The sequence below is a fragment of the Diadema antillarum genome, unplaced genomic scaffold (assembly GCF_040938485.1).
Source record: "Diadema antillarum isolate AM-2024a unplaced genomic scaffold, OU_Dant_1.0 seq00000513_RagTag, whole genome shotgun sequence".
Taxonomy (NCBI): domain Eukaryota; kingdom Metazoa; phylum Echinodermata; class Echinoidea; order Diadematoida; family Diadematidae; genus Diadema; species Diadema antillarum.
Window position 1 is genome coordinate 335,754 of NW_027271467.1, and position 13,603 is coordinate 349,356.

A 13,603-nucleotide genomic window follows, 5' to 3' on the forward strand; every position below is an offset into this window, starting at 1 on the left:
GCAGTCCTGATTTTCTGTACAATTCATTCTATGGCAAAGCACTGAACTTAAAAGGTCCAAGGAAATCTAGTTCATTTCTTGTCATGGACATCCGCCTAGGTAATTTTCCCTACCGATTTTGATTTTCACACCCACTTCTGGCACTTTTGAATAAGGGACGAGAAATTGGGGAAAAAAAACTACACTGGGGAATGCCCCTCAAAATTCTGCCAAAACTTGGCAACCCACACATAGTGCAAGGTGACGCCTTCTCAGATATGAGCTGTGAAAAAAACAAACGTACATAGCTAGCACTGCGTATAGATTTACACTATCTTTTGTTTTTGAGCCTTTACCAATTATGATTACTTATTGACTATGATAGCTTTTCTTATTCTTTTGTTGCATAGTCCCATACATGATTATGTGTGTTGGTATTAAGGCAGGTGATTCTCCAAGCTGGAAAGACAATTATTTGCTTGTGCTGGCATATAGGTCTCGCCCTGAATTCACTACTTTATTTTTGTGAAGGATAGTGGGGCCTCATCACTGACAAATACGGAAATGCTTTGACAACTAAATGCAGCATATTATAGCACCCAGGGATGCCAAGTTCAAAAAAATTTTATGAGTGAGATTTTCATGACTCGGCATCTCGGCGCGCGAATGTACGCGCGAGCGAGGCCGGGTGTGGGAGGGGTTTTCCCCCCTGTGGCCTCCCACGGTAGGGAGCTTTTTCAATTTTTAGCTCTTAATGGTGCGATCAGGTGCATACTTTAGTGACTATCTTTTACTTATTTTGAAAGACAAACGGGAAATATACCTTCAATTACAACTATCACTTTAATCTTTTGAGTTATGCTCCTTATTATAGGCCCAAGTTGCAGACTTCGCCCGATGCGTGAGAAAAATGGGTGCCATGCGTGAGATCGTGAGATGGCCCCTAAATGCTTGAGTCTCACGCAGAATGCGTGAGACTTGGTAGCTCTGTAGCACCACCTACCTTTCTGTTTCCTTTTGAGCCTCTTCTCGCTCTTGGGGTTGAGTTTCACTTTGTCCCACCTGGAGAAGTCATCAAAACTTTGGACATTATCTTCCTCCTCCTCCTCCTCCCTCTCGTCTTCTTCCTCCTCATCCTCATCCTCTGAGTTGTCCATCCTCTTCTCATCTTTGCCATGTTTTTTAACCACATCAGCATCTGCTTGCTCACCATTTTCCCTCTCTATCTTCTTTGCCTCTTTCTGGGATGAAGATGAAACAATCAGAAGCTTGCTATACATCTTGCATGACTTTTCAGACGGTGAGCGACTCGCCATCTTAAAAGTTCCACAAAGTCATCCAACGTAAAATTCCCTAGATATTTGAATGGTAAATTTTCCACATTTTTTTTTGTAGTCTAATGACAACTGTCCCACTTTATATCACAAAGCCTTCCTAGAATTTGTCAGATCAGAAAAACACAGTTTTAGGGGGGGGGGGGATTTAAATTTGAAGTCAAGATGCGCAGAAGTACACAAGGGATCTCTGACTGAATTACTGTCATAAGAAATTTAAAAAATCTCTTCCATTTGAAAAAACAAAATGGCAGTTAAATAACTGCAACAAAAACAGGAAAAAGTACCCTCTTTTTCCCTGCATTTCAACCTCACTCTTGGGACTCATCTGTTCAAACTTAGTCATGGAAGCACCAGGAGAATTTGCCTAGTTAAACCATTTTCATAGCATCCATAACTATTAACAACAACAACAACAACAACAACAACAACAACAACAACAACAACAGCAAATCAAAGAAGGTGGAAAACGGAAACATACAAAATCTAGCTGATTGTTTACTACAGAACCCTTTAAAACTTAACACAAGAAAAAAAAAGAGAAAATGCTGAATTTTACATGCTTTTCAAGGAACAAACATTTCAGTCCAGTAACAGCCAACAAAAGATTTTCTGGCATACCTTTTTCCTCTCCCGACGAATCTTGGCAATCTTCTGCTCCAGTGACGTTACAACTCGCTGTGAGGATGCAGCAGAAACGAGGTCGGATGACCACGGATCATCATCATCGGACAGGGTGTTGGCAAACTCAAAATCCTTGGAGAAGTCATCCCCTCCCTTCTTTATTCTCTTCTTAGTGGCAAGCTTCTTTGGTTTAATGGCCTAAAGTTCAGTGAAATGAAGATAATATATGCCATTTGATAATCCTTTGCAAATTGCTTTAATCAAGGCATCCTGCAGTTTTCACTAGCGTAAAATGCAACAGATAGCTCATCTCTCAAGAACTGCTGATTACTGTCTACAAGTATTTATAGATGTGACATTCAGAATAAAAATATGCATACAAAATACTGTAACTCAAAGAGGGGAAAATTGTTTCAGAGCAAACAACAGTTACTTTGACGATATCACCTAATCATTATGCAGAAGAAAAGCCAGATTGATGTGCTAAAATTCTTACCTTGATTGGGTGGTCAAATATTAATAAGGAAAAATCAATCATAAATTCACTGACATAACAATTGTGCATCAATGTCTATCTGTATGCAAATTTATTCATGATGCTTATGACATCCAAAGGAAATTTACATTTTGTTGAAGAACTTCTATTGATTATTTTTGTTCAAATTGTGCTTTGCAACGTGAGATGAAAAAAGACAAAACTACATTTCATAGGCTGATATAAAAAAAAAACATCTTGTAATATACCCCTCAATCAATTGAAGAAACAGGTGTGCTAAATTATTTACCTAAAAATGATTGACTTATATATGAACTTTATGCTTCTTTTATTTACAATGTAAAACTGTATGCTGAATACCAACATATGATATCAAACAGGTGAACTACACATGATATCATATGGGTTCATAGACTAGTACCAGCCTTTGATTGCATAAGTTTTACATGATTACAAAACAGCACACTATTTGCTATAATTCAGTTTCAGGTAAGTTTATTTCTGCATTTTTGTTTTTCAACTAGCTGATACAAAATCACATAATTGATAATCATTTTTTAACTATAATGAGAGCAATAAATAATGTAAAAAGAACAAATTTGCAAATTTATTATCAACCACGATGAATCAATGTCAAATTAAGGAATATTTACACCTCATAAAATACCACCCCCCTCCTCTCAAAAAAAAAAAGGCATGGCAGCGACAATATAAATTTCCAAACGTTACATCATATTTCAAGACAATCCTTTTTTTTCTTATTCACGTAAGTCAGAGTATGCCAATATATCACATTTAGTATGCACCAGAATGCACAATTTACAGCTTAAAGGGATTGTACAGTTTTTGGTTCAGACTGGGCTTCAGGTTTCCAACTTTTTAGTAAGATATTGAGAAACCTATTATGAAATATGAAAGAGCATGTAATTCCATGAGAGATTCAAAGTTTATTCTATGAATATTGGTTTCGAAATGGCTGAGATATCCAAAACAAAAAGATCCTAATAAAATGGTGGGACCCATCTTTTATTAGGATCATGTTTTTTTTCCCTCGCTTTTGGATATCTCAGCCATTTCAAAACCGATTTTCAATTTTCATCAATTAAACTTTGAATTCCTCTTGGACCTGTATGCTCTGTAACATTCCATAAGTGGTTTCTTATAATTTCACAAAAAGTTTAAAGCTCAATCCTCATCTCAACGAATATTATACCATTCCTTTAAAAATGGTAAAGCTCTAACCTGTGGGAGGGGCATACCCCTTCCCACTCGTTTCTTTGCTCTCTCAGGTAGCAGTAATGCACCACAAATTCTAACACCTCACTGCTCTCTAACCTTGGCAACTTTTATTCAATTAAGGGTGAATTTAAAGTCCCATTTGTTTAAGTTTTTCATAAGCTAGATAGTTAGATAGTAACTCCCTGTCCTACGCCTCTCCACTTCTTTCCTCTCTGAGGTGAAGGTCCCCCTCCCAAGTTTGTAGGTGGTTATCTTCCCATGCTGCATGTAGAATGAGGAGGAATCCGTTCAAGGGAAATATTGAACAATTTCACTGAAATGAGGCACCATTCACACATACAGTTTCCCATGCTAACAGAGCAGACAGTATGGGAGCTGATAGGGGGTTCCTGCTCCCTTATCTCTATGAGCATCTTTCTATTGAGCGATGAAAATTCGAGGTGATGCGAGGTGATTCACGGTGGTACACGGTGATGCGCGGTGACACCTCAAATTTTTCCTCAGTAGAAACAGATCAAGTAGTGGCCGATGCACGGTGATGCGAGGTGCTCTGTCGTCCACCTTTTGAGGTGGTCGATGCACGTGGAGGGACAATTTTCAGCAGAAACACACTGGGTAATGACATTTGCGATGTTCCGAAAGTCTCGATTATTGGGAGCTTCGCCCCGCGCTTTTCAAATCGGTTCATCGCACACTCTGACACTTGTGTACACAGCGACCGTAGTTTCGCGCGCATCATGCCTTGTATGTATGTACCCACTCCTACTAAATACATGAGGTGGTATGTAAATTGCGTGCATTCATCGTCTATTGTTTGCATACCCAACAGCCTATTATACTTGTAAACTATCAGCAACCGTGGAAATCCACGGGTCAGAGGGCTTTTATTATTTTTTTTATTTGATTTTCCTTTTTCACATATCTGCCCCACTAAATAGGTATGCACCTGAAATGAGCTAACCCCCAGTATAAAAGGGGTACTAGGGACTTAGCATCAAGGAACAGGTCTCTTTGTTTGTTTGTTTTTTTAATTGTATGTCTAATTAAATCATATAACTAACACAATCAAATTATTTACAAATGATTTGCAATAATTAGAAAAACATATTCATTCTTCACATTCTTATTGATGAAATAAAACTTTGTGCTCCTCTCGTCTATCCCGCCACGTAATTGCTTTTATCACAGAACTTGAGTTTGGAGGGGTTAGCAGCATCCGTTGAAATCCAACGGTATTGTCTTGTTTTCCCTCATCTCGCCGCTCACACACACACACAAAATTTGGAACATATGAGCGTTTTGACATATTGAATTTGATGACAGATTGATTTAAAGTGTCTGACGAACATCAAATGGCCGCCATTTTGAATTCCAATATGGCCGCCTCGACGAAATATTCAAAATCCCTATTTCGATTTCTAAGTGGTGAGTGACGCTGAAATTAGGTGTAAACAAGAATTTTAACATACTGAGTTAAAATATTAACTCATAAGATGTGTCTGACAAACGCAATGCCTGCTATTTTGAATTCAAATGTGGCTACCAAGACAAACACCACAACTAACATTCACGAGCATGTTAAAAAGTGCAGCAAAAAGGAAGCATAATGCACCTTTCACTGACGTCACAATGTAAATACAGCACCGCGCACTCAATCAGTTACAAACGCGCGCTCAATCAGGTAGCCTAATTTACAAACCCGAGATAGAGATTTTCAACACTCCAACATGGCAACTTTGTATAAAATTCAAATTGGCTGCCGTGCAGCTTGTCAGACATATCAAATAAGTCTTTTATTGAAGTCATCATATCACCATGCTTTTATGTATCAAATTCCAATGGCTTATGTCATTCAGAACTGAAGATAGGGATCTTTGACGGCGGCCATATTGGAATTCAAAATGGCAGCCGACCCCATGGCCAGATCTCTTGGATCCGGCAATTTTTGAAATCAGCACCCAAAAATACCCCTATTTGCAAAATTTCATACTTTCCGCCGGATGTGAGCATCTTTTTCACATATCTGCCCCACTAAATAGGTATGCACCTGAAATGAGCTAACCCCCAGTATAAAAGGGGTACTAGGGACTTAGCATCAAGGAACAGGTCTCTTTGTTTGTTTGTTTTTTTAATTGTATGTCTAATCAAATCATATAACTAACACAATCAAGTTATTTACAAATGATCTGCAATAATTAGAAAAACATATTCATGAATAAAACACAAAAAGAAAGAACAAAGTGACAAGACATTGAAAATAACCTCCAATATTGAATAAGCAATACCTGTACACATATACCATGCCACCGACACAGTAAATAGACTACACATACATGTATATATATACTTAAACGACTAACTATATTATCACAAAAAGGGGTTCTTCAAACAGACACCGTACTGGCAGCCCCAATCTAAAAATAAAAGGAAAACAAAACTTCAATCCATCAAGGGTCAATGAAATCAGGACACACTCCACGTGCTGAAACGCATATTCCATGCACTAATACCACACATTTTAAACCAACCCTACTTCTCGAGCACTGAATTCATATTCAAACACAAACAAACATTCAATTGTAGAGCGAGCGCGCACTGACCCAAGTGACTCAAGGGGGAAAGAAAAAATAATTCATGGGCCCAGAATTTGTAACTAATGTAGGACTTGTCGAGGCCAAAACAATAATGTTACTCCCACTGCACTGGAAAATCACGATGGCATGGTACTGTATTCATACAATGCACTGCACAAAACATATAAATTAAACATTTTGTTTTAAGGCAATACAAAAGAAGACATTAAGAGGAAGACAAACTAGCTTCTACATAATCATGAACCGAATCTCCATTTTCTAAAATGCTTAGGGAGCTTATTGTTCTTCTTAGCCAAGTAATATTCAATTTCCTTTTGTCTTTTAACAAATGTCTCTTTGTTTTTAACTAAACTAGCATACCTATGTGTAACACAAGGCAAGGTATCCACAGTGTAATAACAGGGTTCTCTCTCATTCCTACATGTTGATTGCATATTACTTACATGTATGTAAAGGTAATTTAGATCCCGATTAACTTAAATTCATGAGGTTATTGATACTATATTTAGACAGGTGCTAGCAGAGTATCCTGGTATCAGTAAAAATGCAAAAGAAAAGCAAAATCTTTGTACATGCCGATGCAGTGACCCTGGCTGCGTTCATGCGAAACTAGAATTGCTTTTCTAAACACGTTTAGTCGCTAAACGTGTTTAGTTGCGTTGCGTTCATGCGATTTTTCCATTTAAACGCGTTTCAAAACGCCGATCTGAAACGCGGAAAAAAGGGGGTTTTGAATCATGATTCTGCCAGAATCACGATTGCAGAAACCGCATGAACGCAACCGTGATTTCAATCATGATTCATGACGTTATTGTGCGCTGTGCGCATGCGTGTCTCATGGGGTATCCCACAGCCTCTCGCTCTGTTCGCATGCTTGTGTATGTGTTATGAATCGTGTGTTTCGGTACTATACTTGCACTCGTTTGTTCACATCAACGCCATACATGTACACCGATTCTATGCTAGTATCTAACGTTAGTTATTTGTAATACATGTAATTACTCTCTGATTGAGTTGATAAAAGTAATGGCTGCAGCGTGTCTACCAAGGGAAACAATTGGAGAGACGAAGAATTAGGATTATTCCTCGATCTGTGGGTAGAGCCTGAATGCCACACCTCACTGGAAAGTATTCACCGAAATAAAAACGTAAAGGCCTATAATAAATTGACTACAGTTGGCATAAGGAGGTCTGGCTCGAGTTGCAGAGACAAGGTCAAACTGCGCAGTGCGCTGCGCAATGGCAAAGGATGAGCAGAGCCAGAATCAGCGTTGCGAAAGCCCGCATGAACGCTCTTCCACTGAGACCGTGATTTGAAACGTCGTTTTGAATCATGATTCATGTTTGTGATTCTGGTTACGAAATTCGAATGAACACAGCCTAAATACATGAACAGGGGTTGAATGAATGTGCTGACTAGCCAGAATTCGATCACAAACATTTGCCGCAACGTCCCCGATGCAACTTTGTGCCAACAGTTCTATGGCACAGTGCATTATTCAGAGCCAGGCAGAGGCCTTGAGCATGCATTGATATTGAACGCACATCGGCTAACCAAAATCTGATTGCATTGACAGGATTTTGGTTGGTTATCATCAGGATTCATAGCAATTTACTTCCCGATTTTCTGAAATTCTATGATGTATTTAACAAAATTAGAACTGAAATAAAAAAAGTTCGATATAGATCTCCATTTAACATGATTTAGCATAGAAATAAATTTAGTTAGACTAGAGTCTAGTCTAGGATAGGGGCTCTGACCCACAGACGCAGACGTTAGACACAGTCTGTGAGTCGAGTCCGAGTGTCTCTAAAAACGTTAGACTATCTATAGCCTGACCAGACCGCCGTGCAAAGCACAGCGGTCTGACATGTATTAGTGTTTAAATGTTGTAAACGACCGTCACTATTGACGGCAAAATCACATAAAATGCCTTTTATTTTGTTTGATTTTAAGAGTAAGATAATTTTCACCACTCACCTACAGCGTATTTTCCTGATGGTTGAGTTGAATTTGGCGTTTTGTTGGTATTCAGACCTAATTGTTGAATTTTTCGGAGTAGATTGTGCGGTGGCTTCTTTTCCTTCGAGAGCTTCACAAAATCAACAAACTACCATGCATGCGCAACCGGAAGTGGACCTGCGTTTTACGTACGCCCGTGCGCCCGTGCGTTTTATGTGTTACGTACGTAAAGCTACAGCACTCGTATCCGCGCGTGCTGCCCCAGCAATGATTTAACCTTTTTATGGGTCACCCCGACTAGCTCATCACTTCCGCTCCCCGACTAGCTACGTTGTAGTATACGAGAGTGAATGCCATTCAAACAAGGAAAAGTAGAAATAACGCGGTGCGTAATACATGTCCCCGCCGGAAGTAGCATTTTGAAGCAAAATGTACAATATAGGTCAAAAATCAAGGTCAAAGGTCAAAGAAGTCAAAGGTCAAAATTCTGTGTAGAAGTTTTGAAGCGCTCACCTAGTGCCATCACATAAAGCAAACAGAATCAAAATCAGGTAAGAAATGGCGAAGGAGTAGCATTTTGTAGCAAAATGTACAAAAAATGTAGGTCAAAAATTAAGGTCAAAGGTCAAAGAAGTCAAAGGTCAAAATTCTGTGTAGAAGTTTTGAAGCCCTCACCTAGTGCCATCACATAAAGCAAACAGAATCGAAATCGGGTAAGAAATGGCGAAGGAGTAGCATTTTGTAGCAAAATGTACAATACAGGTCAAAAATCAAGGTCAAAGGTCAAAGAAGTCAAAGGTCAAAATTCTGTGTAGAAGTTTTGAAGCCCTCACCTAGTGCCATCACATAAAGCAAACGGAATCGAAATCGGGTAAGAAATGGCGAAGGAGTAGCATTTTGTAGCAAAATGTACAATACAGGTCAAAAAATCAAGGTCAAAGGTCAAAATTCTGTGTAGAAGTTTTGAAGCCCTCACCTAGTGCCATCACATAAAGCAAACGGAATCAAAATCGGGTTAGAAATGGCGAAGGAGTAGCATTTTGTAGCAAAATGTACAATATAGGTCAAAGGTCAAGGTCAAAGGTCACGACTGAAATTCTGTGTAGAAGTTTCAAAGTTCCCATGTAGTGCTATCATATAAAGCAAACAGAATCAAAATTGGCTCATAAATGACAGAGAAGTAGCAATTTGAAGATTTTGATCACACACGGACGCACACACGGACGGACACACGGACACACGGACGGACAGACACACGGACACACACACGTACGGAGCCCGTTTCATAGTCCCCTGCTCGAACTCGTTCGGCGGGGACAATAACACGCAGATGAGGAGTGAAGCAATACGGACGTTTACAGACCTGGCTTTAGCAACGGATTTTGGTGAGTTTTTGACGTAATTAAACAAAAAATCGCATACCGATTATTGAATGATTATCATAGATTACGGGGATTCCTTATATTTTAGTTTTCCACGATTAGTAAAGATATTTATGAAGGAAACGCACACCCACCGCTGAAAAATAACAACGTCTGCAAAGGAATAGACTTGCAGCCGCTGTCGCTTCACGACAGCGGCTGCGTGTAGTTAGACTATCTACATGTAGAGTAGCGAACCCAGTTTGTGGCAGGTTAAGGCTTTTTCAAGGGTATTTTGTAGTATTCTGGTAAAACGGGCAACAGAAATTATTATTTTTTTTTTTATTGGAAGAGGTACCAAAGGCCTCTTGACACTGCATCACAATTTTGTATGGTGGACAATTAACCTAGTTGTAATAATCAATTTTTATGCAGAAAATTTGCAACCACTAAGAGGACCCAGTTTGCGGCAGGGGGGTCCAGTTTGCAGCACCCCAAACAAAAATGTCCCCTGATATCTTCAAACATTAAAATTTTGCAAAAACCAAATATTTTTTGTTAGTCCAACTAGTTTTCAGCTTGTTAGAACACTTTATTTGGATTCGTTATCTTGATCCTTCACGATTTTATAGTTTTTCAAGATTGTATGCATTTCATCAATTTTTACCCATTTTGTGACATGTAAAATAGCGCTATAATGTGTAAATCCCATAGGGATGCTGCAAACCGGACCCATCCCTGACATTTTGGTCACTGTTGCAATCCTCAAAACTGACAAAGGAAATTAATTTTAGAATATTTAACACAGTCACAGGAGGAATCCTTACCATGCAAGGCCTCTTTTGATATTAAGATTTTGTATAAAGATGAAAACATGGGATGATGGTGGTTGCCTAGCAACAGAACAAAATCTTAACGTTCCATTAAGAAAGTCATACTTTTTCAAAAACAGAGCGACACAGACGGTCCAAATTAGGATTATGAAGGTCATCATCTGAGTTATTTCACAATTTTGGTATCAAAAGAAAGCTCTTTAATTGCTGTTGAAATAAAACAATTTAGAAAAAAATACCCTTCTACTTTTGAAGATATGGTGAGATATTCCTAGGGGTGCCGCAAACTGGAGCCCTGCAGCAAATTGGTGCCCCTACTCTAGTGCGTTTACTGCTTAGATTTCTAGATGACCGAATTCTGATACAACCTACTAGAGTAACTGCGGCAGTAAACGGCCGTGCAGCCATTTGCGGCAGGTACAACATACACGGTAATACACTGTATACCGCTAAACACAGCATTGCACTGTTACATGCACACTACACATATACTAACACACTAGCAATCAACAAAAACCAACCGATAAAATGGGCACGATCTCTGACGAAAGTGAAATTTTCTCACCTAAATGACAACATATTGCATCCAAAATAAATTTTTCGGTACTTCTTAACATAACAATTAAGAAATAATGGTCCAAGAAACTTGATTTTTTTGTCGTTTTCCCGATGTTCATTGATTTTGAAAACATATCCCCACATAAAATAGAACTTTCGCCAGCCGATGTGGGCCGCCGTTTTTGTTCGGAAAGTGGATGTTACTATCGAAAAAAATTCAGAGAAACACGAGAAAGACATCAACAACACCGCCAGAATTGCGATCTTGTTTGCGGCCAATGCATGTGCGCCCACTATTTTCACGTGCTTTCGCAATGGGAATTGGCGCTTACGCAACGTTCGCAAGACATGTGAAGGAGTTCAGCTAAAGATCGCGGAGCACGCGCATATTGCATAGGGATTGTACATCATGCCGCAAGCAGAAATACTACGTAGCATATCGCCCTTATCGGCGAGAATTGTGCTGGGTTTTGCCCTGGTAAATCATGAAAACTGCGTTGGTCAATGGTAAATTTCTTTTATGAAAACAATCGCGTTTATGAATAATCTTGTCTATGATAAATGAAATGGTTGAAAATAATTTGCCTGATTTGTTTACAAGTTGGAAAAACCCTCAACAATGCTTAAGCTGCCGCAAACGGGATAGTTAAATTTTACTCTAACGTTAGATCTAGACTTTCTATAACTGCGACCAGCAGCCCCAACGTACAACGTACAGTGTTGGGGCTGCGCCGTTTTGGCATCGATATTTTAATGTTGTACCAAACGGGTGCCGTTCCGGCGCTGTATTTCCTTAATTTTTCAACAAAAACTACCAGGAATACTTACATGGGTCGATTAAACCTAAATGATTCACATCGGCAACTGTTTGATGCATTTCATTGCTTATGATGCAGAAAATGCTGTCTTATAAGGCAAATATCTTCAGCTCACCGATGCTCACTAAAACTCACAAACACTTGCACATGCGCACACAATGCATTCAGTGCAGTGCATTGACAGCTGTATTACTCGCTACATGATGCATATTCACCGTGCGATGATGCATTATTCATATCCTTTTGCGTCCGTAACGTTGACGTCATTGTTTACGCATGCGTAGATGCGTACTGATGGATATACACGTTCAAAATAGCAGCAAAGCTCTCCACTAGGGCAGACCGCCTACTCCTAAAAAATGTGGAAAATTATGCAGTTTCCAGATAAATTAGTGAGAAGGACCAAGGCAATGGGGTAGTGTATATTTCATTTTATATTGTCACTGTGTTTATGATGGACATTTAGCCAAGGTTTATTTGTGAAGTTGCCGTATATGTGGCAATAGGGAGTTGTTCGTGATTCTCACTTGAACGAAACTGCGGGGTAGCCGCCAGGACCCCGCCGCAGAGCGGCGGGTCTCCGGGGCTAGACTTTCTAGTCTAGATCTAGTGTCTAACACTCTAGACCTCTATGGGTCAACGTGATACTGATAGCAAACTAGATTCTATATGAGTTTAGCCATAGACAGTAGTGGTGGGAAGAAGACCATCTGATATCAGACCAAGCGGAAATAAACCCAGAAGAGAGGTTCGAAGAGTTCTTTTTTTTTTCCCTTTTTTTCTTTTCTTTACGGGTGCACGCACGGGTGATAGGTAGAGGAAGACAACAGACACGATTATCAACACGTGGGACTGTTCAAGATCGGGAGACGGTTCGGTAAAAAGTAAGTCGGTCCGGCTAAATATCCTTACTGTAAATCACAACACAGTGTCGAAAAAAAAAAGAGTATGAATTCACCTCTTCATCACTACTAGTGTCTTCAGAGTCAATGGCAATGTCCTCGTCATCTGCAATCGTCCCGATTAACCCAGACGGGAGAGCCATGCTACACTCGAACAGCCTAACGTTACTGTTTAAAGTGCATTTATACAGTGCATGCATGCCGAATAGCTTTAATATAACTTGCATGCTGTGTGTAACCACGTGTGCGACGGTACTGTACGTGTATCCTCCCTCACCCCCCCCCCCCCCCCCCCCCCCTGTTGCGCCGGCCATGCAAATGCAATACATGTACTGTATTCAGGATTTTACGGAAGGTTCAAAATTAGAAAAAGTGGACCTACTCAAATTTCTTCTGTTGCCACTATGGAAGAATATTTATAAATAAGGCTCGTTATTCCGTTATTCCGAAACACGCAATGCAAATGTCGTTTATTTATTTATTTATTTATTTATTTATATGTTTTATTTTCACAGGGTGGCTCATCAGTGGGTTAAACACTGTTGTTCTTGGAGGCCCTGCATGAACACATACATACAAGTAGACACAAGATAATTATACAATACCAACATCAAAATCATGTTTGCAGTATCAAATCTGTATTACATACTATATACTAACTTAAATTTAACAAATATTATGTAACGCATTACATCCTCATATCCTTGAATTTCCCCTACCTCAGAAAAAAAAAAAAACAGGAGAAAAAAAAACGGAACTATACTAATAGTAGTCTAGTAGTTTACTACAAGTCTACATGATGTATAGCATTCTTAATGGTCTGGTACTTAGTAGATCTTCCAGTCATTCATACCAGTTGCAGGATCGTCAACACGCGAAAACCCACATAAGCTTCAAGTTCC

General features: G+C 39.3%; 1 protein-coding gene across 1 annotated transcript in view; it reads right to left on the reverse strand.

Moving 5' to 3' along the window:
- LOC139734215 (probable ATP-dependent RNA helicase DDX27) overlaps positions 1 to 12,860 on the reverse strand; it is a 62,696-nt gene extending 49,836 nt beyond the window's left edge. Inside the window, exons 1-3 of the mRNA XM_071645018.1 lie at positions 12,758 to 12,860; positions 1,935 to 2,135; positions 983 to 1,220 (exon numbers count right to left, since the gene is read on the reverse strand). Of these exons, the coding sequence (XP_071501119.1) occupies positions 983 to 1,220; positions 1,935 to 2,135; positions 12,758 to 12,844 (526 nt within the window). The 5' untranslated portion in view covers positions 12,845 to 12,860. The remainder of the gene's footprint in view (positions 1 to 982; positions 1,221 to 1,934; positions 2,136 to 12,757) is intronic.
- Between the last annotated feature and the right edge of the window lie 743 nt (positions 12,861 to 13,603).